At 44.4% G+C, this 27,590-nt stretch overlaps 2 protein-coding genes across 2 annotated transcripts; one reads left to right on the forward strand and one right to left on the reverse strand.

Moving 5' to 3' along the window:
- Positions 1-1,251: 1,251 nt before the first annotated feature.
- Positions 1,252-5,579, forward strand: ccnh (cyclin H). The gene is made up of 9 exons (XM_076159742.1): positions 1,252-1,581; positions 1,665-1,787; positions 1,958-2,031; positions 2,276-2,489; positions 2,569-2,732; positions 2,916-2,986; positions 3,078-3,186; positions 5,237-5,300; positions 5,392-5,579. The coding sequence occupies exons 1-9, from the start codon at positions 1,465-1,467 to the stop codon at positions 5,416-5,418; spliced, it is 963 nt and encodes a 320-aa protein (XP_076015857.1). The 5' UTR covers positions 1,252-1,464; the 3' UTR covers positions 5,419-5,579.
- Positions 5,580-6,395: 816 nt separating this feature from the next.
- Positions 6,396-25,960, reverse strand: LOC143008134 (ras GTPase-activating protein 1-like). The gene is made up of 26 exons (XM_076159741.1): positions 25,597-25,960; positions 24,663-25,296; positions 15,596-15,748; positions 13,821-13,956; positions 13,418-13,488; positions 12,388-12,505; positions 11,985-12,016; positions 11,434-11,486; positions 11,162-11,312; positions 10,732-10,810; positions 10,290-10,413; positions 10,026-10,182; positions 9,823-9,910; positions 9,647-9,727; positions 9,236-9,393; positions 9,025-9,101; positions 8,723-8,895; positions 8,450-8,609; positions 8,193-8,335; positions 7,985-8,100; positions 7,703-7,789; positions 7,478-7,545; positions 7,303-7,391; positions 7,139-7,216; positions 6,900-7,034; positions 6,396-6,767 (listed from the first exon to the last, which is right to left on the reverse strand). The coding sequence occupies exons 2-26, from the start codon at positions 25,208-25,210 to the stop codon at positions 6,684-6,686; spliced, it is 3,159 nt and encodes a 1,052-aa protein (XP_076015856.1). The 5' UTR covers positions 25,211-25,296; positions 25,597-25,960; the 3' UTR covers positions 6,396-6,683.
- Positions 25,961-27,590: the final 1,630 nt, after the last annotated feature.

Below are 27,590 nucleotides of genomic sequence, written 5' to 3' on the forward strand. Positions count from 1 at the left end.
CTTCTATATTTTCTGTAATGACACCAACACGGCAGAGATATTTCCACACCACTGTGGAACATGTGTAAGACCCCATCTGTCGAGTCCCCCCTCCCTAACCGTCCCTCCTAAACACGGGCAGGTAGGAACCAATGACCAGCTGAGGGGACCCGGAAAAGTAACATAAATGTAAATATATTAAAACAAGTAAATAAGTTTAAGTGATTGAAATGACAGTGACAATGAAAAAATAACATTGAAAAGAGAATGTAAAGTATAAATTAACTAAGGTTACAGGTGTTTAAAAAAGACAAAGGATCAGAAGATGGTTGGACGCACTTTGGCAACAAAATGTGAGCGTGACATCAGAAGGACACATAGCTTCACTGACTCACCTGGTTTATATAGACATTAGAGCACATACACAAATCAGTGCACTCCTGACAATACTACAACTGACAACCGGTGAACCCCAAGAGCGAGTTTATATGTGCTCACATGCCAAGTGATGAAGGTTACAACAAAGGAAAGCCACTACTTCATAAGAACTATGGAGATGAGCTATTGAACACCAGGGTGCACAGTGATAGAGCAAGTCCAGCATCATGTCAAGACATTAGGTGCAAATCAAGGCATTACATGCTTACACAATGTTTTGGATGGATGATTGGATGTTACAACATTATCTAGAGATATAGGTTCATTATAAGAGATAGACAACCCTTCTTACCTCTGGACGGTGATGCTCAGGCTTCTAAATGAGAGCAATGATGTGTTGTAGTCTATGACGTCAAAGAATATAAAGGCACAAGAGTGAGATTTGATGAGTTACATCTACCGCCAATCTGATATATGGACTTGTTTGTTTTATTTGTTTGTGTATTTAGAGATAAAGGGCATTTTCCGATGTCTAAGATAAATATAGAGCAGCCATTAAGCAAAGCCTCGGGAGATCAGCAACAGTCCACAGATCTTCCAATAAGGCCTCATACATTGATGGATTTCGATGTAAGATGAGTCAAATAGCTCAGATTCCCAATCATCTTGTGTTGTTAAGAAGAGTTCTAAAAAAATAAATGACGTCACATTTCATTCAACAGATTTACACATAGTAAATAGGCCTAAATAAAGGATTCGTGTGTGTGTGTGTGTGTGTGTTTGTGTGTGTGTGTGTGTGTGTGTGTGTGTGTGTGTGAGGCAGAGCGTATTCCCTTTGCGCGTTTGTTGTCACATTACGGTAAATGTGTCGTCATTGATAAGCGACTAAGAAGACGGACAAGACAGGCGACGCGCGGTGTCCCGGATGTTAATTTCGTGTTTACAGACATTTTGAAGTTTCGCGAATAATCACGCGGGCTTTTTGTTCTCTATATTGCTTTTGGGACCGATTTGTTGTGTGTGTGTGCACTCAGCAGGAAAGGAAGCCACGGTTTAGAGGCGCGCGCGCACACACACACACGTTTGTTGTTGGACTGCAGCTTTGTCATGTACCATAACAGCTCGCAGAGAAAGTTCTGGCTGTTTGACAGCGACGACAAAGTGGAACAAAAGAGGCGAGAGGCAAGCCAGAAGTTCCGCCATAAGATTCAAGAAGGTGGAAAGGTAAACACAAGGACACAGAAGGTTTCTGTGAAGTTACGACATTAATAAACCTGTCTGTCTGCCTGCCTGTCTGTCGTCCTTAGCCCGGCCTGAGTGAGTCCCTGTTCCTGGAGCGTCATGAAGAAGACATTTTATTCAGACACTACGAGAAAAGACTGCTGGACTTCTGCAACGCATTCAAACCAGCGATGCCCAAGTCTGTAGTGGTACGGGATGTAATGTTACAGTCCTACCATTTGTATTCTTCTGCCCTGTTAGTTAGTTAGTTAGTTAGTTAGTTAGTTAGTTAGTAGGACCTCTTCTCTCTTTCCTCTTCCCCCCTTGTAGTTGGGAGGTGTGTGTGTGTGTGTGAGCTCTGTCTGTTTTACCTCTCCAGGGCACAGCCATCATGTTCTTCAGGAGATTCTACATGAACAACACGGTGATGGAGTTCCACCCCAGGATCATCCTGTGAGTACGGCTGAGCCTGGTATCTCTCATAACACGGAGAACACACACAATGAGAGGGCTGAGAGGAGTTTACAGAGTTCAAATTAAATGGTGTTGGTAGGAATGTATCTTAATTGGAAGGAATAGTGAGGAAAGGTTCAGTCTATGCTAGGGTTGGAACTTATCAATCGACCCTTAGCCACGGCAGCCTCAGTTGTCCGAGTTGCTGGAGCGGTTTGAGGCTCACCTTGTCCCTGTTCTCAAGGCTGACTTGTGCGTACCTGTCCTGTAAAGTGGAGGAGTTCAACGTGTCCAGCACCCAGTTTGTGGGGAACCTCCTGCAGGAAACGCCGGCGGGGCAGGAGCGAGTCCTGGAGCAGATCCTGGAGCACGAGCTGCCCCTGATCCAGCAGCTCAACTTCCACCTGGTGGTCCACAACCCCTACAGGCCAATGGAGGGTCTGCTCATCGACCTCAAGGTGGGCACGGCCTCAGGGTCTTATTAAAGCTGCTCTGTCTCTCTCTGAGCTCTGCAAACTCTCCTCCTCCTCCTCTCAGACCAGGTACCCCACGCTGGAGAACCCGGAGATGCTGAGGAAGACTGCAGACGACTTCCTCACGCGAGCAACCATGACGGATGCGGGCTTGCTGTTCTCGCCCTCTCAGATCGCCCTGACAGCCATACTGAAGAGCGCCTCACGAGCTGGACTCAACATGGAGAGGTGGGTCACCAGGAGGAAGAGGGCTTAAGTTTGGGGAACAACGACCAATTCTGTTTCTTTTAACTTACCAATGATCACATCAGAAACAAAAATGAGTTTAAAGCCATATTCTTCTGTTTATGTATAGTTTTGAACATTGAAGTGTGTGTGTGAAGGTGACTTTCATGAGTTGTGTGTGCTCAGTTACCTGACTGAATCATTGGGGATGAGAGAAGACAAAGAGATGCTGGCCAAGATGTACGACTCAATGAGACGTGAGTGAGTCACCTGCACCTTGCTGCCACTAGATGGTGACATCGAGCCACAACTCAAGACTAATGTAACATGTTCTTTACTCCACTGCAGGAATGAAAACCCTCATCAAGAAGTATGAGCTTCCCAAAGCCGAGGAGGTGAACGTCTCCAAGCAGAAGCTGGAGAGGATTCATGCAGAGATGGCTGCAAGCGCAAACAAGTAAGATGATGGGGCCATGATGTTGTTACAAAGATGTGTGTCGGACCGAATTGTGTGTTAATCTTCTCATGATCTGTGCCATTAATTCAATTCATTCTCCTTATTGCCATTAGTGTAGTTTAGGAACGGTGTGTACGTACCAACACAGTTTCACGTATGAATCTGTGCTACACACTGTTGCCACTTGTGTTCTGCAAACCAATCAAACAACTCTGTGATTCCATTGTCATACATACTTAAGTTTTATTTTAACCAGGTTGTCGTATCTAAGATGCAAAAGGTTCAGTATCTGGTAGAAAAATAAAAAGGAACACATTGTCAGCTATATGAAATACAGAAAGTCAGGACAGAAGCACATCACATTCCTACAGCACCCATACCATGGAGCACAGGTCATATTGGTATCGCTGATGACATTTAGATTTATTCCGCATTCTTTAATAATCCATTTCCTGGCACCGGTTGTCCGTTAACACTCAGTGAGGTCGGCGAGGTCCGTGGTATCTCGAGTGCAACTACAGTAAAAAGTTTGGTTAACGTTTTGAGCTACGACAGGCACATATTCCGCCTCTGCAGCCGCTCGGAGCACCGGGCGGCTTTCGCACGCGCAAACGCCAAAGGGCCAAACCCGTACCTGTTCAAATGCCAAAAGACTGTGAGTGAAGCCCCTGGTGGCCGGGACGCGTAACTGCGAACGGAGTTGCACAGGACGCCTCCAGTCCACATCTCCAGGCTTTAAAGGGAGAGTGTGTGTGATGTAGGGTTAGAGCAGCATATAAAGTATGTAGGCCCACACACGCTATAGTAAGTTCCATTCGAGGGTTAACACATGCACAGGACAGGCTACAGGTACCCCCCCCCCCACCCAAACCCCTAACGTGTTCAGACTACCGTTCATCCCTATCATACACAAACACCTTATACCAGCCTAAGTATACACATGTAATAATAACAACAAGCAAAGCAGCATAGAAAAACAGATATAAAGGGCGTGGTTCCAGTGCTACGTGCAGTAAATACACAAAGATGGTGGAAGTTGTTGGCGGCGATGGCGTGAAGGAAGAGTTTGCTTTGAAAAAAACGACGTGGCGTGGCGGCCGTAGAGGTCGCTGTGTACAAAGGGAGTTAAGGCTTGTATCGTCGTGGAGAGAGAGAGAGGTGCTGTGTTAGAATTCCCTGATGGCAGATAAGTGTTTGCATCAATGCTTTGGATCCTGCTGAGACGTCCCCATGTGTCCGTCCACACGACATTCTCAAGCTCAGTTCTCGAGAATTGGGCTGCCGCGTCTGCTCGGCTCGCTGGTTGATCGCTGCGATCAAGACGCCAGAGGGAGCGGCTGGCATGTGAGGATAATACAAGTTCAGCTTTCTGCAGTTCCGCTGTCGTTTCAGGTCCATGTTTGTATAAATGGTCTCTTCGGGGTCTCTTTGTTTCACACCAAGGCTCCTTGTCAAAGAGTTCAGGGTTTCAGGGCGACGCCGTCGGTGTGTGAAAACGTTTTTTTGGGAGAAGGGCTTTGGAAGGACGGCGTTCAGATCTGCAGCATGTTGAGAAACTCTGCAGCGTATTGCATCTGAGCTGCCAGGAATCTAGGCCACATGCTTATAAATACAAAATGACTTCTTTACTCGTCAGTCGCCTCATATCGGGACGAGGGTCCGGCTTTGGCTGCGCTGGCTGTGCGGTCGTACTGCGCTTTGATTCTGGGGCAGCAATCCGCATAATTCACATTACCTGGATGGCAGCAGCCAGTGACATGATGGTGCATTCTGTCCTGTAAGATAAAGTGGACACATTTGTAAAAGGCACATGCTGACAACAGTTGGCGTGCAGAAGAAATAAATGCTGCAAGGGAGCCGTTAGGTCGAATGTAGGTTCACAAATGGCATGAGCTCGTCTAGATGAAGTTACAAGAGACACAGGGGATCTACAACTACCAATGGTGATGATGAATGCATCGTGAAAACTAGAAGTCACACGCCGAGTCTAAATTGGGGAGCTAATGTTGTTCTGATGATGAGATCTGTAAGCAGTTTGTTTCCGTTACAGTAAACGAAAGAGAGGATACGAGGACGACGGCCATGTAGCTAAAGAAGCACGTTTGGCAGAAGAGGTGAGACCAAATTCTGCATCTTCTGGAACGCATTCAGTCAATATAGATACGATTTTTCTACTTCAACTAACCAAACTTTGTTTCATTCCAGGAATGGACCGATGAAGACTTGTTATGAGCATTTACAGCTGAGTTTTAAGTTATTATACTGCACACAGGATTAAGGCTCAAGTGTCACTGTTGAGAACTCTGAACCTGTCAGATACACACTTTTCCACATATTACAGCTAATTGTCTTTTGCCTTTTGTTCTCTGAAAATAAACTTGTTTTTTTTTTTTAACATATTGTGTTTGTGATTAAGAACAGAAGTAAATTAGATATGCAGAGGGATGAAACAAAGCCACAAATGTCTCCATTGTGGTTAAGGGACAATGAATGACTCCATTATCTACTTTACAAAAACGGTTTAATAAGTGCATGCATGTCTGATACAATCTGTACTATTCCAAAAAGATTTACTGCTGTAAACACTTTCATTAACTTGGTTGATCTGATTCTGTGTCTTGTCTGGCATTGAGTTGTTGCTACAAAGCCGTAAACAAGTTTCACAAGCCTTAACCAAATAATCAAAAGATAGCCGATACAATTGAAGGAAAACAAATTCAGCTCATCTCACTTATATACTCATGATTCCAGCAAGAGAATTTATTCTTAATATAAAATAACCATACTTTTCTGAAAGCCTTTTTTTTTTCTCCAAATCTCGAAAACAAAAGGAAGAAAAGGAACAAAATAGACAGATGCTGCCGTTTCAGCACTTTGCGGATAATGTCACAACCTTAAAATAAATCATTCACTAATTACAGTATAAAAAGCTTTATCGCTCATAATCCAGTTACAAGAAAAATGGGGGGAGGGTGGACAGGGAGAGAACTACTGTAGCTTCTTCATGTCAGTTTCCTCATGTTGAGTGGGAGGGCAAGGGAGGGAGGGGGAGCTGGGTACACTTTGGCAACCTGCGCTATCAAAGACACATAGCAGGTATGAAGAAAGTTCTTTTGAAATCTTTATATTTGGCCCTCGTGATGAAGGGAATGAAATGTACCCAAGTTATAGAATGGAGAACACAGTGTGTTTGTTTTCTTTGGGAAAGGGGCGGGAGAGGGGCTCAGTCACTGGTGCAAGTTTACAAGTGCTGCATCGCTTGTTTGACTCGTCTGCTGTCGTTGCATAGATCTCTTGCTTGTGGCAAATGGGACAAGATGGCGGGTGGAGTCGGGCGGGGATGGGCTGGACTACTGGAGGGGGGAGGAGGAGGAGTGGGGTGATGGAGGGGTTGCCATGCTGATGAGGGTAGAGAATGCTAGGTCATCCTCTGCTGCACCCCGGTGGAGGAGACTTGACGGATGGATGGGAGGATGGGAAGAGAGGAGAGTGCAGTACTACCTGTTGCTATTGGACATGGCGTACTGAGTCTGCTTCTGCTGGAGGAGCTCTGTGATGGCCAGCAGCTTTTTCAGCACGTGCTACACATACACACACACACACACACACACAGAGACAGAGACAGAGAGAGGAAGAGGAAGAGTTAGAAATGAATCAGAGGGCATGAATTGTCATGTGTGTGACCCGACTGGGATATCATCAATCTAGCCGACCTGCTGCGCTCCCCTCTCGTTGCTCAGCGTCCGCAGCTCGTCCGAGTGTGTGGCACAGACCTCGTGCAGCGCAGCCAGGTCCCGGGACAGGTCGGTGCTAAAGGCCTCTGCGTTTTCAGGCAGGTCGGGAACATTCTGGCAGACACAGTTGAGGATTTCTTTGAGCTCGGGCACAATGTCAGCAGTGTTGGTGTGCAAAGCAGAAAAAGAGGGCTGCCTAAGATCTGACAGCAACTCACCCCCAACTCATCCAGAAACATGATCATCCTGTGTTTGTTGTTTTTGATGAAAGGGTTCACACCCTCCATGTAGGGCTCCTGTTCAGGAAAGGACAAAGACTTCTGTCACGACTACCATAACAAATACAAAGTGTACATAATTGTTTAACAGAGGTAATTCATACCTTAGCACCAAACTCGACCAGGTTGGCCAGGTTCTGGACAGACTTGGCCACTAATGTGAGGGTCCTGCCTGCTGTTGAAGATGGAGGATCTGCGAGAAGAGATTGCATTTGAAATTGAAGTCACATGTCACTGTAATTAGGGGGACTAGGTGTGTGTGTTTGCTTTGATGCCCACCAGCGATGATGTTGAACATTCTGGGGTTGAGAATAGCAGGACAGATCAGCCTTAGAAAGACAAACCCACTGAAAGAAGACAAACACATCGCATTGTTAAGCAGATATTCAGCCGTTTCATTCAATCTAATCTAAATGTGGTTCTCTTAGTGGAAACCAGCGGATTCGGAGGGAAAGCCAAAGTGGTGAGTCAAAGAATTTATTTCTATGGTGTGTGTGTGTATACCTGACAACTCTGGTCCGCATGGTGGTGTTGGTGGGCCATTTCTGCTGCACAGACTTCTGCAGACAGCCGTAGATGAACCTCAGTGTCCTACAGGGATGTGACAATAATTGGAGGTCGATTTGCACATTTCTTCCCAAATGATCTCCCACAGTCAGTGTGTGTGTGTGTGTGTGTGTGTGTGTGTGTGTGTGTGTGTGTGTGTGTGTGTGTGTGTGTGTGTGTGTGTGTGTGTGTGTGTGTGTGTGTGTGTGTGTGTGTGTGCGCGCGCGCGTGCGTGCTTACGGCGGTAGGATCTCAGCAGCCATGAAGATCTTTTCCACCAGTTCAGACAGGATGTTAAGGAGATGAGCCAGGTTCAAGTTCACATCCTCGTTCTTTTCCAGTTTGGAGGGATTCAACTTCAAACGGAGACAAAGACAAAGACAAGAGAGATCAATTCATCAGTCCTGCCCCTGAGTGAGAGAGAAGGACACGGGTTCAGGTGTTGTACCTCACAGGACTGTTTGCTCTCCATGATCTTGAGGATGGTGTCTTTCAGAGCGTGGTGTACAAAGGGCGTGGCTGTGGCCTTCATGTACTGCTCCATCAATGTGCTGGCCAGCGTTGTCGCTCTAAACAACGTTGTTGCCTCATCTGGAAATGAAGCCGAAGCAGAGTAGTTTGTGTGAGTGTATGGGGACGAGATACACACATGTCCCAAAGGCGTTTCACAGGTACGAGACATGTTTGTTTATGTGTGTTTCCTACCCTCCATATTAATCTCTCTGTCATTGAGAGTCCTGAGTAGGGGGGCTTCTACATTCTCATGTCTGAAGATCCGCAGGAGGCGACCTGCCAGTAGGGTGCGGTCCTGACCACACACATGGGCCAGGGCGTAGATCACATGGAACTCCTTCTGCAACATCATCTGGAGAGGACACAAAACAACCACATCATTGTTATTTTAGCAGCATAGGACAGGAAGCAGACAGTTAATGGGCGTTTCTACCAAAACCGCACAAAGCTCGCAGCAGATCAGACCTCTTTGAACTCGTTGTACTCCTCTTCAGGCATGATCTTCTCCATGGAGTACCGAGCACGTACACGCAATGAGCCGGGCTCGATGCCCTTCAGAGGCACGTGCGAGCTTAGAGGGAACCACTCGTCAATCATCTGGCCCTTCTGCAGCCGGTTCAGTTGGCACCGCATGAACACTGAGGAGGAAAGAGATCAAGGGGGGGAGAGGAGGGAGAGGTGAGGTCACCCAGGGGAAATGTAGAGCAGCATGTCACCGTTTACTCGCTGACTTACAGGGCATATATTTGCTTTTTTTTAATACTTACAGATGTCGCTCTCTTTGCTCTTTTTCGTTTTGTTGCTGAGGCTGATTTCAAATCGGTTGATTTCACTTGACAAGTCACTGAAACAACAAATGAATAAATGATGCGTTTCTGCAGCCATACTACAAAAACACAGCTATGAGGACCGACTGGCTCAAACAACTGTAAGATGCGGGGGCGAGCGGAAATAAAGCCCAGATGGTCACAGACTCACTCAAAGACAAACTCCTCGGTGAAGACGGGGTTCTGTCCCTCCCTGGGGTGCGTCTTAGCCACCTGGACACTGTTCAGGTAGATGTTACAGTACGGGTTGGTGAAGTACTTCACAGGCAGCTTGTGGGCTTCTTCCACGTACAGCACCAGGCTGCTCACCTGAACATGACACGGTCATGTTAAGGTAAAGATGATGGGGGAGACACATCAAACATGTAGTATAATTATTATGTAATAACATGATGTGGTAGAGCAAGAACTCCTACAATCATGGTGCCAATGTTCTGCTCTTTGTTTGTCAATTTTGGATTTAAACTTACAAGTTTACAGTCTGCAGCTGCACTATAAACGTCATCTGCTGTAGCTTTTCAACATGGGCACACTGTGGAAGGTGCAGTGTGTGTGTGTGTACCTGTCTGAGCCTCTTGTTGGGGGTGGGCTGAGTGGGTTTCCTCAAGTTGCTGCAAAACGTCTGAAGACATTTCATCCAATCCTGCAAAAAGATCAGAGTGACAACGCTGTTACAACCAAGCGTTTGTTTGCGTCAATCAGTGGTCACACAGGCGTTAAGGGAGATTCTCTCTTTACCTGCGCCTGCTCTGGAGCCTCTCCTGCAAAGTAGAATATGTACTGTTCCTCGCTAAAGTGCTGTACAACAACCTGGAAACAGTTTGGCCTGAAGGAAGGAGAGTAGAAGAAGAAAGAGAGAAGATGCTATGTTATATTGCACTGTAACCTTCACGTAAGCGACCAATAAGAGACGACCGGCAGGCAATATTGTCACAGCTCACCTGCCAAACAGACTGTCGTGCACGCCATACACAGAGCACACGCTTAGGTCGATCAGCCCTTTGGGTTTGGTGGCTCTCTTCTCGCTTTCGAAGTAGATGAGCTGGGCATCGTTGCCCTCCAGGATGAAGTAAAGGTTCTTCCACCGTTTGCCTTTGCCTGAAGATGTGAGGAAGCGCACCAAAGAAGGAATGATTGACAGCCACACAAACATGGAAGTAACAAAATTCAGAATATTTCAAAGGAACAGTTGTGAGTTGCTGTACCTTTGTTGAAGAGGAGGTAGCCTTTTTTGACAATGTTTTTGTAGAAAGCATCTTTTGTTTTCCGCCTGATAGTGTTATAAATTTCTCTGCCGTCCACGATGTCAGTGAGGACTTGTTCCTGGTGCTAGAATACATTTGGGAGAGAAATGTCAAGACAAAGCTTTGAGAAAAGCATCAACCTTTATAATCACATGGCACCTTGATGAATGATCTAGATTAGGAGGCGAGAAAGAGGAGAAATGTTTGATACGTCCACATTTAATCGATAGCTATGCAACTTTTGCTCTGCCCTTTCCCTACAGTGGTATGAAAAGTTGGTGTCTATATTTGGACTGAGCAATGCAACGACGACTGAGGAATCATTTGCGGTTAAATCATGAAGTCAAATCCCACAAGCGGCCTAAGCAGTGAGTCACGAATGCAAGCGCAGACTTGTACCTACCTGCACTGAAACCGGCTCTTTCAGGTTGTAGCCCTCCACAATCTGCTCTTTCTTGTAATGGTCGATAATGTCATCAACACTGCCAGAGAGAGAGGGAGGGGGAAAGAGAGAAAATATGATTTTCTTTTTAAGAGGCTTTTTTCAAATCAATTTAGGCAGTTAAGAAATAAGAAAGGCTAACATTTGCCGATTGCTTTTTTAATTAATTTCAATAATATTTAGACTGCTGATCTGACTCACCTTAGCTATGATAAACACTTCATGAATAATGTGAGGGATATTTATCATTGCTTTTGGTATTTTTTCATCATATTGATGAAAAAACAACAACTCAATTGTGACATGCAGCCCTAAACGTGGCACATGGGAACATTTTCTAATAAGCGGCGTACGCTGATGAAACATTTGCAAACAGCCACACATACAGTACCTGTTGTAGTACCTCCCCCCCATCATGTATTGATTGTTGGGGGTGGGGGAGATCTTAAACCTTTGGATGTTCTCATTGGTGCGAAAAAAGAGGGAGTAGTCTCCTGGTGTGTTGTCTGAAGGCCGAACTAGAAAACTGCACACCTGGCCGACTGTGAGCCAGAGAGCGAGAGGAAGAGGGGCAGAGGGAGACAATAAAAAAAAAAAGCTTTAGCGCACGCTCGTTGAGTGATTAATACCTTTGGCCCAGTGAAAGGCAGAGAGAAATGGTACCTGTCATGAGTAGGTTATAGGCTTCTTGTTTGCTGATCTTCCCATGATACCAGCTGCACAGGAGATCCAACAGAACAACAGAATCAGACAGCAGAATGAGCTCAAGCAACAGAATACTGACGTGCAAGGGTGCGACCAGTAAAAACATTTTTTCACTGTTCAAGGTACTCGCTAGCGTCTACCAACATCAAGTACTGTGCAAAAATGGTGCTTGTTATATTCAGAGGTACTGAAGGATCGAGGGCTTGAATCTGAAAATAACTTGTGAAGTATCATCTCTTCACACGAGCCCACGTGGGATAATGATGCTTCTTTCAATTGGAGTCACTGGCTGAGTCAAACCTGTAGATTTGCCAGAGCTGAAGGACAGTTTCAGAGACAATAATGACTCACTCTACACACTGTACTGTAACAACTTTCTCTTTGCTAAAGCCAATCTAAAAACAGACCTTTATATCTTAAGGACTGATAATGAAAGACTGTCTAAAGAAGTGACCTCATACTCAACATGAGATACAGTAAATACAGTAAATACAATGCATACAACTTACACTTTGCCCTCGTGTGGATCCTCCTCCCGCCCCTGGAAAAAGCAGAAACAGAAACCTGTCAAGCAACCAAATGATTGGGACGACGTGTTGCAGTGATGTAAGACTGGCAGGAACCGAATGAGAAGTTTTTGTTTATATTTTAGAATCATCTCTCAATATGAAGTCCAATGCAGCAGCACCACCATAGAATAGGATTTAGTGCAGCGATGTTGTGTTAGATTACAGTAAGTTCAGCATCGGTGTGCTTGTATGTATGTTCACATATCCCCTGGGTCCTACTGCTGCAGTCACTTTGGTTAGTTTGTACCACAGATTTTCTATGTTTTAGAACCTGAAATGTAGTTTTACATGTCAGGTAGTCCTTTGATGTACACAGTTCCCCCAGTTCCTGTGTTGTACTCACCACCTCCTCCACCAGGTCCTCCACAATGAGGCCCTGCTCCTCTGTGCGCACATTGGTCACCCACATCCAGCCATCATCCAGTTCATTGTGAACAATAAACATGTCCCCTTTAAGGAAGCTGGAGACACACATTTGGAGTATAAAGTGAATATTAGAAGGAAATAACTATGTAACACAACACTGTCTAGATTGAGAATATACTGTAACCTTCATGTTTAACTTGACTGAATTCTTTGTCTTTCTGATGAATGTTTCTACTGAACTTAATTCTCTGTTGAACATGTAGCATATCAATATCTCCCCCTAAACTTCTAACTTACAATTGCTTGGATGCCTTCTTGTAAAACACTCTGATTTAATTCTTCAATTCAGCAATACATAGGTCACCCTCACTATATCCTTCAATGTCTATTACAACACCGATTTCCAACGAATATTATGACGATGCATACTCATCTCCCCCTGCTGTACAGAACATTTCAGATCTGTAGATCAATATCAATTTCCCAGCAGCTCTAGAAAAGGTCCAGGATTTCTCTATTCACCGTAGTATTGTGGCTTAGACTGTAGTACCACAAGATCACCAGATGGTGTCTCTTTTGACACATAAAAGATTTGAGGTAAACCTTGTGTTTGGATCTCCCAGTCTGTGGCTGGCTGACAGGCAGAGTCATATTTCAGGGTGAGGTTGACTTCACACGGATGTTTATCAGATTTAGGAAATCAGGGATATCTGGGATCATCACTAAGAGTGCCCACTGAAGCTTAATGACAGGAGCTTTTTCATTAGATGATATGCTTCCCAGTCTACTCAGAAGGGAAAAGCAGACTTGTAACCATCCAAAAGAAAATCCTACTTACTCTGTGCTTGCAGTACGACCACAAACTAAACTTATGGCCACCCAATCATCAATGCTCGGCTGTAGCTCTAATTTTGTGGATTAATGATGCTTCTTTCAAGCAGGCCGTAATGAAGCATCATGCAAGTTTAACACCACATATGTTTAGCATAAAGAATATAAGAACCCACCTGATCTCATCAGTATCTGGCACTTTGGTGTATGGAAGTATGGCCCTGACTCTCCTCCTGTCTTCTACAGGCTGTGGAAACAAAGAACAACAATCTCATCTTTAGCCTTGACCTTCCAAAAGCATGACCATGATAAACCCCCAATTATCCCACAGAAATCACATATTCTACTACAACTCCCTCTGGAAAATAGCATGCTCGGAAAAAGGTAATTAGCGTTTGCTTGAGCTTTTCCTCAAACACTTCCAAATGTTGCCGAAAGCCAAAGGATGAGTAGATATGGAAGGCCTGCGATAAATAATGTCTTATGCACTGACGCAAGTACCTGAATAAAGGAATCAGATCCATCTCAAACTTCTAGTAACACCATTGTATTACTGTAGCACTACTGGCCAAAGCTCACCTCAGGAGGCGCCACTGGTGACAGTAGCTTTTCTCCTTTTAGCAGGCAAGACACATAGCTGTAGTAACCAATCAGGTCAGACAGAGATGAGAACCGCCGTCCACCAATGTAATAGTCTCCACACATGGCAATTATCCTGTTGAGAGGATACAAAGGGAAGTTATTTCAAATACGGGTTAACATCTGCATAATGAACACAAGAACAAAAAGGTTCCACTCAAATCCATTTGGGACTAACTGAGTTATGTGTCCTGCTTTAGCATAGTCTTAAGATATCTTAATTGTAATTTGTGACTCGGGAATTTGGAATCACAACCATTTGCTCGATGCAATCTCTTAATGCAAAACCAATAATCCCAATTTGCTTCTATTGAGTGGAACTTTGACTGAATGTTATGAATGAATGCGTGTGCGTGTGCGTGTGTGTGTGTGTGGGGTATTGCTCATTCTCAACAACCACAACCTAAGAGCATCAACCGATTGAGGTATAGATGCAACTCACAATTCCCACAGAGGAGGGCTGCTACCCCACAGCATTAACGACATCATGGATCCATATTAAACCAATTACCACAAATGAGAGATGGCTGTGGGCAGACCGCTCGGTCTATGGAAAAGAGCATCACTATAGATACAGCATAGTACAGATGGGTGAATATCTCATAAGTATGGGTTCATATTAAAGCTACCTCCACTCAATGCTGATTGTATCTCTGCATTGTTTCTTTATTTTGGCTACAGACTGAGAACAAACCCACAGCCACAGTGAGTTTCTCCTTAACAATGTGCAAGGAGTCAGGGGCTGAAAGAAATGTATGGCAGAATAACAGAGCAAGAAGCTACATGTAACTGCAGATTGAGAAATCCTGATTGGCACCACCCGAATGGACAAACTCAGAGGGCTTAACATCGCACACTCAGTAACTTCAGACATAGTTCAGAAAAGAAAGAGAGAAAAGTCAAATGTTGGTAAAGATTGAGCGAGGGAGCGAGAGAATGAGGGAGAGATTCTGTGTGTATGCTTGTGTGTACGCTGCTATTCTGAGTGTGATATCTTGCCACCCACACACCTTCCTCTCTCTGCTTATACTATCTTTTTGTATGCCCTTGTGACAGATGCAGGCTCGAGCCGTTTGCAAAGACATGGCCACTGGAAATCACCTCCTTAACCTGAACATCTGCTCTGAAAAGCTCTCATCTCAGCATCATATGTGCTACAAGCCTGTTTGCCATTTTACTGCGGCGTCGGAGGCTTTTAGCTCTTTTGGTTCGCAGTTGATGACAAATGTTTGTAGTTAGCGTATTGTTGTCCTCATTTTATGTTTTTTGCATTTCACAGAGGTTTCTGTCTCTAATGTGACACTACAGAGACTGACATATTCCCCTTAACCGACTGCACAGAGGCAGTAAGCGGTCACTCCCCAGTGTTCATATATGCTGCATTAAGCCGACGCTGCCTTACAACAGGCAGACGTTTCCCTCATTGTTGTGCTCTTATAGGATGTGCAGACATATGTGAGCCTGGTGTACTAGAGGCAGACGCAGGGCTCACATTACCTACACAGCATTCATTAGCCACACAATGCATCGCCTTTCCAGTCACGGCAACTCTGATCACAGAACTGGACCTACAGTATGTTTGGGTCTGTATCAGATAAAGTTCTGTGTGGCTCTTAATACTCTACTGAGAGGCCAGTGCAGCTGCTAGGTTAACACATTATTGTCCAATGTTTTTGCTGGCGTTATGTCTGTGAGCGTTGTGTGCTTTGACTGACCTGAAGTGGTTGACCACATTGGTCATGCTGAGGAAAGACAGGACAAAAGAACCGGGCCGGCGGTCACTCTCCCTAATGAGGTAGCTGCCAGGGGTCCGGGCCTGGCGCAGACGCTCCTCTGCGATGGTCCGGTCCAGCTTGCCATGGTACCACCTGAAAGAAATACACAGCTGTAATGTCTGTAAGAGTTCCTGTTCTGTATAATGTAAGGAAAGAATTCAAACAGGTTGACAGTAATGTGAAAGCGGTACGTAAGATTGTTTTGCGTGTTCCATGTTGCTGAGTTTTCTTCCTCTGCTTACAAACAAACACACATCTAACCGTCTCCTCTCACACAGGCACATAACATAGATACATGGTAGCCAGACAGCTAGCAGCTGAGCTGACTGTTAGCTTTAGTCGTGGTGTGATCATGTGCACATTTTACCAGCAGACATAAAGTAACATGACATTAGGCTAGAAGGGCAACAAACAGCCTGCCTTTGTCAGAAAGAGGAAAGCTGCTGGTCTGTCTATGGAAACATGCCTGTAAATTAGGCTGTTCTCATTCAGAAGAATACAAAATTCCAAGAGGCGTAAGCTATTACACATATTATGACACAGAACACCTTGAAAGCATCATTGAACTGTTTGTTATATGAAAGGACAAGATTACAGAATCACAACAACGCACAAACAGGAACAATCCAGTCACTGATTCCAAAACAAATGAAAAGCCAAAAGATTTGAGTTTCATATCGTTCAGGCCTTACTGCTTTCTGAATTAAAGAGAAGTTTTAAGAACAACTGTGGTTAAAATTTCAGCAGGTGCAGCTGAACTTGACAGCTCCATGCCAGCCGGGGTAAAAAATGAACATGCCTTTCAAAAATTTAGGCCGCTTGTGTCTCTCAGAACACGGGGCAGTTACTGGAAAAACATCCGGTGGTGTGAAGATGAACGAGGAGGTAACGCTGTAGCTCTTTTCACGGGAGACAAGAAAGGCTCCCATCTGGTTTAGCCGAGCAGAGGTCTCCACTTGTAAAGAAAAAGGGATGAGGTCTGCTGTCACGGGGTAAATTGTAGGAAGGTTTGTTGAAAGGGATATCAGAAGGAAGAAGACGGAGAGCAACGGGGCTTTGGGGTAGGCAGAAGAATTTGCGATGACAGAGTATTGAAGAGGAGCGGAGATGAGAAGCATGTGTGAGACTGAGAGGACATGGGACATTGGGCCAAGCAACCCTTAAGGGACAGAGAGGAGGCTGGAGGAAGTAACACTGAAGAGGGAGAAGATAGATGAGCACTAAAGCAGAGTGACGCATGCACGCCTCCGACACGCTAAAATAGCAGGGTGGAGTTTATATAGCATAGAATGATTTAGGTCATGTACAACCAGCGCAGAGGGGATCTGTGCTTCTGCTTTAAAGTGAAACTGACAGAAGGTTTGAAAGGATGCTCAGCTGAATGTTCATCAACCACCTACAGCTCCAAAAATACTTACAGTAAATGAGCGCAGGTGCCATTTTAAAATAAGTCTTTCAGTATTAGAAGATAGCTACAACATGGCCCATATAAGTCGTGCTTACAGACCCAGAGAGATGCACAGGTGATTTAAGAGTTAGTATCCTCATAAGCATGGCTTCTGGCTCCTCAATGTGCTTGGATCACAATGAACTTGTTATAATGAAACCACAGACAGGGTGAGGTCGTAGCCTCACTCCATGAAGCTTGGAGCCATATTTATAATAACCTGACAAACGTAGCATTGACCTTGTGTAGGTTTACAGGTGGAGAAGTGCTCATTCAGCACAGGGCCGGCTGAAAGAAACACCCCAAGGTTGTACATCTTCCTCTCTTCTGCTGCTGACAGCCTGCTGCTCGTGCTACTGCTGCAACTTCTGATGCGCACATGGTGCAGATGTCCTAGAACTGCATCAGGTGGCCTATTCTGGGTCTATTTGAGAGTTGCAAAGGAATGTCCAGGAATAGCAATAGATTAATTTTGCTAGAAAACAAGAGAGCTACTCGCCAAACAGAGAGTCTAGCATTTTTGTGTCTACAAGTGCACGACTGGGTGGAACTTAACAGATGATGTGAAATTTCTGAGACTGTTGTTTTTGCTTTGAACCTGTGACATTAGACTTAGATGTTTTCTGTTTGCATTACTAGAAGTGACTGTAGAAATTCCATTCTTTGCGCTTAAGCTAAACGTTTTCAGAAATGAATGTACCGGAGGTATGTCAAAAAAAACTTTTTTTCCACTCCTGTCACTTGCAACACAGACTTTCATAAATATTCTACAAACCCCAGCAGAACATCAGTAACTAGCCTCAAGTTACTGAGCAAGCCTGCGGCCATGGGTCACTTATAAAACTCATAAAAAGTGTGTTTTCTTCTTTAAAGGAAAATGATTACATTTTGTGGCATTAACAGGAAATACTGATAATTCTGAAGGCTTTGCTTTAAAGAAGAAGAACTGTCATAATTAATCACAAAAGGCTCTTGAAGAGACACACACATTAGCACCACACAAATGCACCCGAGTTATTGTTAGATCTGAACTATAGCACTCCTGATACCAACACCAACGATAGTGTCTAGGTTTGACGGGGGCTGGGAATGGGTACAGCAGGCGGGCAGGGTGTGATAAACGGAAGCCATGACAGCGGTGATAGCACAGGGTTTCTATCAGCTTGAGGAATGCCCCATCATGTCAGTACACGAACAGAGAGCAGCACAGTGACGTACTGGCTCTCTCCTCTTCTGACACAAGAGCTCAAACTAAAGCATTCATTCCTGCACACGCTTAACCGTGATCAACAACAATAAGCTGATACAATCTGAACAGCTGTGATCTGATTTTGATGCGCTCATGCTCATTGGGTGACACTATCCCAGTCTCAACTTTACCACACCAAAGTATATTTCAAAGTGCAGATTTGGGGAAGTAAGAAGAAAAAGGAAAAAAGGCGATAAATAAAAGTATGTTTCTTCCTTTCGTAGGTGCCGTTGCCATCACACCGACCACATTTACATTCTGAACCTCAGTTTCACATAGGAAACCCAGGCAGCCTTCTTCATCATGTCGCTTGACGGAGAGGAAATCCTTTTAACTGTTCACGTGACCAGACAAGGTCGAGTCATTCATACGACATTGGCTCTTTTAGAGAAAGTATACCAAAAAAGCTGGCAGGCTGCTTTAATCAAAGTACACATCTAACTTATGTGTTGAATAAATAAAGGAGAGAGGATAAGAAGGAAGCACTCTGTGACTGATGGAACATGCTTAAGCCCTCATTGAAAGCTGGGGGAAGATGACAAGATATAAGGCTTATTATGCACAAGGCCAGTCAATTTGAAAGATAAATGCCTCAGACACAAATTCAGCCTATTCTCCACAGCGTGAACCCATTGACCCGCACAATAATGATCAATTTGTAGCACCAATATGTCACACAAAGCTCAAATGTTAAAAGAGTCGGAATAAAACAAGAACTGCTGATTGTCGATAACCTGATTGCCGATAAAGGGAGAGGCGCTGTATACACGAGATACGGCAAATCATCACTTTCATCACAAAAAATCCATTACAAAAACAGCTTTCTGCTCAGTCTGACTCATTAAATCTGAATTTCTCTTCCTACATATACCATCCAATGTGGTGGGGCTAAATCTACCGTGATAAAAGAGCATAACAGGACACACAGTTGTGATTGAGTTGATATACTGCATGTTTCTCTGTCTGTCCCTCACGTTCTTTGAAGAGCTCTGCCCTCGCTGCTTCTGTGTTTCATCTGTTCTGTTTTGAGGGATATGGCTGCACTCTAACATCTCCACAGATGTACTGTCAGTGCTCATCAGTATCAAAAAGTAATGAAACTACATTACTTTACATTAGCAATGCGCCTTAGTGGAGCTGCTGTCTGTCCACAGGGGCACAGAGTCCATGTTTTACCCACACAATTTACATGCACCCATTCAAATCATCAAATCAAAACAATTTTACAGACAGTAAATACTGGAATTAGTTGTTCTGCCACCAGATCTCAGCCTGAGGTGTAGTTATATACGTGTCATACGACTTAAGCAAACTTACTTACTTGTCGGGTCTGAGAAGCTACGTGATACAAATTGAGACATATAATTAAAATGATATCGCGTAGTTTGTGGCTGCTATCTGAACTCTTATACAAGCAAGACTGATTTCCTGTAAAATGACGTTAACTACAAGATGTTTATCTCACAAAGATGGTTGTTTCCGCTATTTAACATATAAAGCTACGGCAAACATTAAAAACAGATTTTCTGCGTGGACATTGCCAAAGATTTACAGGAGCTGTCAGGACTTTGCATGAGTTCAGTTTGGGTCACACAGCGGGAGATGGGGAAGGGGGGCACCGACGCCCCACTTACACTGAGGTCGTTGCCCTGTGTTGCATCTCCTTGCGACACGTGTCCCGTGGTCTCACAAGGGGCACCCGCTCCACTGCTGCTGGCCAGACACACACCGCAAGCTTCCATGTGGAAAGCAGCACAAACAAAGCTCCAAATCCTTAGAAGGCGTGATGATGCGACCCTGCTGCTGCCCTTGCACACTCATCTCCCGTCACTTGGGTCAGCGAGCAAACATCCACGGGCAGACGATGAATGCGGGTGAGCGACTGTGCCTGACGCAACGTATATATTTTGTTTTGCTCTCCAACTTCAGGGAGGTTGGAGGATAAGTTGGGTAGTGTTATCTTTCCGACGCAGGTTGGTGATGCTGAATAAGAACACTGAGGACTCCCACTCGCTTACCCTATGAATTTCTTCTTCTTACTCCCTCTCTCTCTCTTTCTCTCCCATAAAGCCATGCATCACGAGCATGCTGCCTATTGGTTTTTAAAGCAGTGGGACAGCAAGGCAGGGAGTGGCATCTCTACACACACATGGACTGCAGAGTGCAAGCACATTCGTGTGCAGCTCATGAACAGTCACAAACAGATATATGCATTAGAGGAAACAGAACACAACGCTGTAAGCTGCATAACCTCAGGGAGTAGGTATACGTATAAGATGTACACCTGAGTTCAATCACGCATAATAATCAAAATCCATTAACTACATAGTAAAGCCCACTCACCCTGACAAAGGTTCCACAATGGTTTCAGCTACCGTCCCCCCAGCATTCTTTCAGTGGATGAACAAACACCAGAGCTTTTAATGTAAACACAGTATGCAATGACTAACCAACCGGCCAACTAGTATGCAAATTGGAATTCCTCAACCATTTCGCTATATTTGTGTGGTCAAGTTTCCACAGTGGAAACAAAAAAGATGGGAGAGCTGTAAGCGGGCTTGCAACAGCTGTGAATCAGTTCTGTTTTACACGTGATGGACTGCCACAGCTTGTTACCTCGGTCGGAGCAGAGGAGTGACGGCGCGCAGGGATCAGCTTAAGCTGTGCAGACGGAGAGATGGGAAAGGGCCATTCATGCATCTTCACCTTTGTTCGGGCTGAATGTGAACCTACCAACATAATTTTAATACCCGGCTAGACATGCAGGGACCAAAGCCGACATCTCGACTTTCCTGCTGTGAATCAGCCTCCCTGAAATAACATCATTACATCATTGATAATAGGCTTCACTGTCTTCTTCCCTTATAATATTCCCCCCTGAGCCTTTGATTTGCACAAGCAGGGACGTCCACTTAAGCCCATTCTATTCCTACAACATTAGAGCAATCATTTCTAACTTCTAACTGTCTAACTTTTGTTAACTTCCACCACACACAATATATATTTCAATAAAACAGCAAATGTGCAGAAAAGACTTACTAAGTAACGTGCCTTCACTGTTATACTGACAACGATACAATGACAAGACGACAAAAACATGCCAGCCAAACCAGGGAACCGTGTCTGTTTTACTATAATACTAGAGATCCTACCCTAGCATTGCAACTCTAAACTAAACAAACAACTTCTTTGATAAACCATGGCCAATTTAAAATCTTAGTTATTGTCCATACTGAGCAACACTTTTCTGAGGATCCTGGTAAGGCCACAATGAATGGCTTAGAAGTCTTGAAAACAGGATGCAGGAGAGAAAAGGCAGGGCAGTGTGGGTATTGGAGGGGCACGACAGGACATTGCGTAACACGTGGAAAATGCATGGAAACTGTATCCTATGCTTCATCAATGCACTACACAACACGTATACTAATAAAACTGGCACTGGTATTTCAATCAATGGGTCTAGTAAACTAACCGTAAGCATGTGCATCCTGGTTCAGAGATGGAGGGTGTGAGGTGCAAACAGGCTTTTACAAGCACAGCAGTGGTCTATATGGCATTCTGGAGAGTACTGCAGTAATTTCAAAGAAATTAAAGGTCTACTTCTTAATTGCTGGCCTCACCAGTTATCAAAACTGTGTAATGACCGAGACAATCCCATTAATAAAACCCTGCATTGTTCTAAACGCACTGTAGCTATGCGACGTGATCCTTCATTTAATTAAACTGTTTCAGTCAATTACGTAGCGTGTGGTCAATTAACACTTTAACAACACAGACGTTTCTACAACTAACTGCTAAATCTAGTGTACTCATTCACACAGCCACTGATTTCCAGATCCAACTTTTCCTCCCTCCCCCAACTCCCGCCTGCTCAGGGGAACCATTTATGAATCAAAATCCTCTCTAATCTTCGTGGAAACTCAAAATCAACAACTTGTTTCCCACTGAGCTGTTTGTTTAAGCTGGGGCACTGGCTAAGAGGTTTCTAAAGACGGGTAGAACCAACACTTTTAGGACAACCTGATGGCTGGGGCCTCTCCTCTTAAGCTTTTGTCAGTGTGAAATACTGCAGTCATGTGTTCTTAGAAACAAGAGACAATTGCAGAGGTGTTAATGAATATAACTGCTACTTTTCTTTCTCACTCTCACATTTGCTCTATCACATTCTTCAAAAGTGCCAAGTTTAGCTTTCACAATAAATGTGAGACCCCGAGTGGGACCATCTCCAACAATGTTGAAGTTTTCCACTATTACTCTTACAACCTGCACTTTTCAGCCTGCTTACCAAACACATCAAAATACAAGCTCAGTCTTGGAGCCTGATTGTAGAAGGGAAACGCAGTTAGTGAGACAGCTGTAGAGACAAAGTGTGATTCTGTATCTTTGAGAGAGGTCAGCTGTGAATACAACACCCATAGCTGTCAGCGCCCCATTTCATAATAATAGTGTCTTTATGTGCACAGAGAAGATAATTTTACCTAATTAAAATATGTACATTATGATACGCATTGCAGTCTATCTTAATTGGCATGAGCTATGTCAATTGATGCAATGGCTATTGTGCATTTTGCCTGAAACCCTGTGTGTTAGATGAGGCACCATCTACATGTTGGTTGCAAAGGCTGAAACAGTAACCTTGCAGAGTTCATTTGACAGCGCTGTCTATCACAGTGGATCAGGCACATCCTGAAGGAGGGGCAAACCCCAGCCTTAACTGGGTCACCATCACAAGGCAAAGCAAGGGCGGCACCTTATAACTTGTCTGTTCTCTAGAGGCATCCACTGCCAGACAAGGGGAATGAATGAGGGCAGTGTGTTTAGCTCTGAGGAGAGCCAGTGCCAGGCCTTGCCAATGGCAGGTGCTCTCATGACAAGCACACACAAACAGATACACTAAGCATTTGACCATACGCAGCACAAGGACAGCGAGTTTTTAAATACAGCTCACTGATTATTATTATATTATCTAATCTTATCTCTACACATGTAAAAATATACACAAAGATTTGTATTATTGGCATTCTGCATAACTAATGAAACATCTTTTTCACATTGCTGCGGATCAACTACTTTAAGGGTCAACCTCATTTTGACTGTGGCATTTAGAGGGAACACAACACCAAGAACAGAGTGTGGGCTAATAATCAGGAGAAGCTTCCGAAAAATGTGGTTCAACTTTCCGGCGCATTCATCACCACTAAAACCAACTCACTAAAACCACAAACCCCAATATAGAGGAAAAGCTTGTGGGGCATGTGCCTGCCTTGAAGAAGTTGGCTAAAGTATGCCAAAGCGGTCCAAAGACTGAATAGATCCATTTTGACTAGTAAGGCTATGTGTGATGGTGCGTGTGTCAGATAAATACTCGACTACAAGTCACTCATTGTTACACAAGTAAAACCAATGAAAATCAACACCATTCATGTACAAGTGACAACTGTGTCACCGCCTCAATGCCAAAATTGCCTGCAAATGAAAACCCACGAGGAAGTCAGTATTTCCTCTGTAAAACAACTATTTCTGAAACAGTCCTATATGCAAGAAATTGGATTCTGGTGCAGCTAATTCCATTAAACTTCATTACCAGCCCAGGCAAGAATGGTGAAATGCCAGCCTTCCTTCCTCTCCCTTGGTAATCTGACAGGGAGATATAGGGTGGCTACTAAAATAAGAGCTGAATCCACACTCCGGGCCCCAGTCACTTTCATATCTCGCAGTATGAGGGCCAGAAATGACAAAGCTCAGCAATTCTCTAATGAGACTATAACAAATGGGAGGGCCTTATTTAGCTTCTTACACCAACAAACACATGGGTTAGGACATGTGCTTATGTGCATAACTTCTGAATAAATTCATAAAGTCTACAATTACATGTCATTTCAAAATACGACACAGAGGATACAGTTTCTAACCAATAAACACAAACTTCAGGCTTCCGGGGTTTACACTTTGATGACAACATATTGTTTTTCAATAGAATATCCACAAGTCTGAGGACTGGAGCTTTGGTGCAAGTAAATATAATCACAGCAAAGGAGAAACATTGCAGTTTCAAATTTCCGTATATTTTGATGTTACGTCATACTTTATTAAAGAATAATTGCAAACTATGACAGAAACACACTAACAGGTGGTAAAAGGAGTGGCACTGTGCTCATAGTATTGGACTTGGAGGAGGTATCATATCAGTCCATAGGTACAAGTGAGTGAAGGCAGCACGGGACTGAACCGTACATGTACCATGATAATACTTTTGATTTCTACCCGTCATGTAACAACAATGCGTGCGATTTTATTGGCAATTTACTTACTGGTTCGTAGGAGGTGCAGAGAGGGGGAAGACCACCTCCTCTTCCTCGTATTCCGGTCCATCTTGCATGTCGCTTTCGTCCACAGTGCCCCCGAGTCCCCCGCAGCCAGGAGGGGGAGGAGGAGGTGGTGGTAGTAGTTGGGGGAAGGCGGTGGACCCATCCGGAACTGTTGATGTGGGTGAAACCCGACTACCTGGACTCTCCGTAGTGGGAGAAGGGCACATGCCACCCACGGTCCCCGAGCTTGTTCCATGGAAAACTGAATGTCCACTAGCTACTCCGCCACTCCCTATTGCGGACAACACTAACCCGGGCATTTCCCCAGCGGGCACGGGATAGACCATGCTCATGTCGGGGAGCGAGTCCGGGGAAGTGTTCGAATTCTGGCGGAGGTTCGGTGCGGTCGCTTGTCCCAAATCACTGACTCGAACTCTGGGGGACTTGGAATAGTAGGGGAAATGGGCCGTCTCCGGGCCTCCTCCGCCTGCCACCCCTGTCCCTGTCGTGACCGAGCCCGTATCCTCACTGCTGACCTCCGCAGCCATCATACTAACACAATATGTGGAGGGGAGAAGTCCAGAAGGGAAGCTGCCCTTCCCCTCTGTCCTCACAGCGCTGCTTCAGTGTTTGGGCTCTGGGGAAACAACACGAAAAGTTTCTCCAAATGCGTTTAGCTAGCCAGCTAGCGTTAGCCCACGAGCTAACTTAGCTTCTTTGGCAGCGCTAGCGGGCGTTAGCTTCAGCTCGCATTCAACTTGCTGCGAAATAGCTGAGCTAACGTTAGCGGAATGGCTAGGTAGCTTCGAGACACTTGATGAGTTCTTCTTCGCTATGTCTTCATCGTTTCCTGAGTTTAAAGTTCACATTGAAATGTTATTTGTAAAGTCGCATTTATAAAAACACAAAATGAAATATCAATTCACCAATATTTTACCGCTTTGTCTGTTAACTCTCCCTCTCGGCACCATGCAGTCCACTTGTCGGGGAGTGTTGTTTTATTGTCACTGTTGTGTGTAATCCCCGTCTTTTTTCCACTGTTGTTGTTTTCTTTGCTTCTTGAGTTCCGAAGGTAAGAGTCCGCAAACCTTCCAGCTTTATCACGCAAATCCTCCAAACGCTATGTTGTGCAGGCGAACCGCCATGTGATAGAAGCAAAGTATCTTGTTTTCTTGCTTATAGAAGCTAAGTTCGCCTTTATTAGTAGGTTTGGGAGCTGCAGGCTGCCCGCTGCTGCGCTGCTCTCTCCCCTCCTTCTCCCACTCCTCTGGGCTCCAGCAGACAGAGCCAAGTGAACACAGAGCGGCTCAATCCATGACATCTGCAATCACAACACTCCAGCCTAGTTTGGATTATATGAATCAAATGGAACCACAAATAGCACACAATAACGTCATTATTATTCCACATGAGAATCACATAAGCAGGTTCAGTTGCGCATTCTTAGCACAGGTCCAAACAATGTTAGAAACCATGTGGCCTAATATTAAGAAAATATTATCGACTGACATGTTTATCCTAAATATTTTAAATATTTTACTTGTTATATACATTTGTCACCTTTTAATTTAATTGGTTGTGCACCTTACGGTGACTTAAACTTTTTAAATTATGTTTACTAATATACACAATAAACCTGTTATTATGAACACCTAGCTAATTTCCAATTCCTCATTACCATTTTATTTCAAAATCCCCCTTTGACTATAACACAAAAGAATAAGGATCATGACTTCCCTGCAGTAATAGCGCCACAAAGTCCATGTAACCATGGGAACTGTGCGTAACTGCCTTTGTGTGCATTTGTATGTCATCGTGCTTTAGATCTGATAACATTGCAAAGTCCCTCCCAAGTCTTTTCACTAATAACCCTGTCAATACACATTAGTGACGTGTCTGTCTATTAGGTGGCAGTCATGCACTTGTAAGCCTGTGTTATGGGAAGGAAACTAAATGGCCGCAGCATCCCGATACCAAAGCACATGAAATGGGACCAAATTGTTATTTCTTTTAGATTCAATTTAACTGTAAAAAAAATTATTTAAATTATTTTCATGCCATGTTACAAACAGGACTGTCAATCATGTCTCTGTAAGAGTTGATATGTGCATTTAAAGACCATTTCAAAGGTTTCACAGTTTCTGTTGGCTCTTCTTCTTTCATATTGCTTGTATAACTTATTATTCATCCAGTACAATTGGAGAGTGAGAACCTACAGGAGCTAACCTCACCCTGGTAGAGCGTACATTGTAATGAGGGGCTGCAACAACCATGAATTTCCACCCACCGTCTCCAAACATCCCCTCCAGGCAGCTGCCATCACCATTCCTCTACCACTCTGATCCGTGTTACAGCAACTGGCACTATAAAAAAAGGAATTGCCTGAATGTTCCTTCCCCTCTGGCCTTTCTCTCCCTTCTGTCTTTGAGTTCATGAGCCCTTTTTTCTTCTGTCGTAGTCATCTGCACTATGATCTGTTTGTCAAGTCCCACCGTTATGACTGAGGAAACATCACACATGTACAATGATGTAGTGTAATTTTTTATGTCTGTACTCAAACCTAAATCGATGTGCACTTCTGTCCTCACCTGATGTGACTGAATAACCCGCCCAGTATCTGGGCCCCTCTGTTCTTCCTCACTCTTGTCTTGTGAGTGTGCTGCAATGACAAATGACTCTTGATGTGGGCTCTGAAAGAGGTTGATGGACCTTGGGTGTGAAGAACTATACTGCCACTCTGGAAGAAGTGTACCCCCATGGGTCACCTATAGGGAGTTGATGTTCCTGCTGCCCTATAACACACTAACCTCCCTGAAATCCTGTGACGCAGAAGCTCAGTGAACTGAAAAGCTGAAGACTGACATTGACTTGACATGCAGTGCAACCATAAGAGCCACTCCACTTCAAACACACAAATGCTCAATTGTTAAC

This window comes from Genypterus blacodes, unplaced genomic scaffold (genome assembly GCF_046128005.1).
Source record: "Genypterus blacodes isolate CSIRO-AG114 ecotype Tasmania unplaced genomic scaffold, CSIRO-AGI_Gbla_v1 ptg000099l_1, whole genome shotgun sequence".
Taxonomy (NCBI): Eukaryota; Metazoa; Chordata; class Actinopteri; order Ophidiiformes; family Ophidiidae; genus Genypterus; species Genypterus blacodes.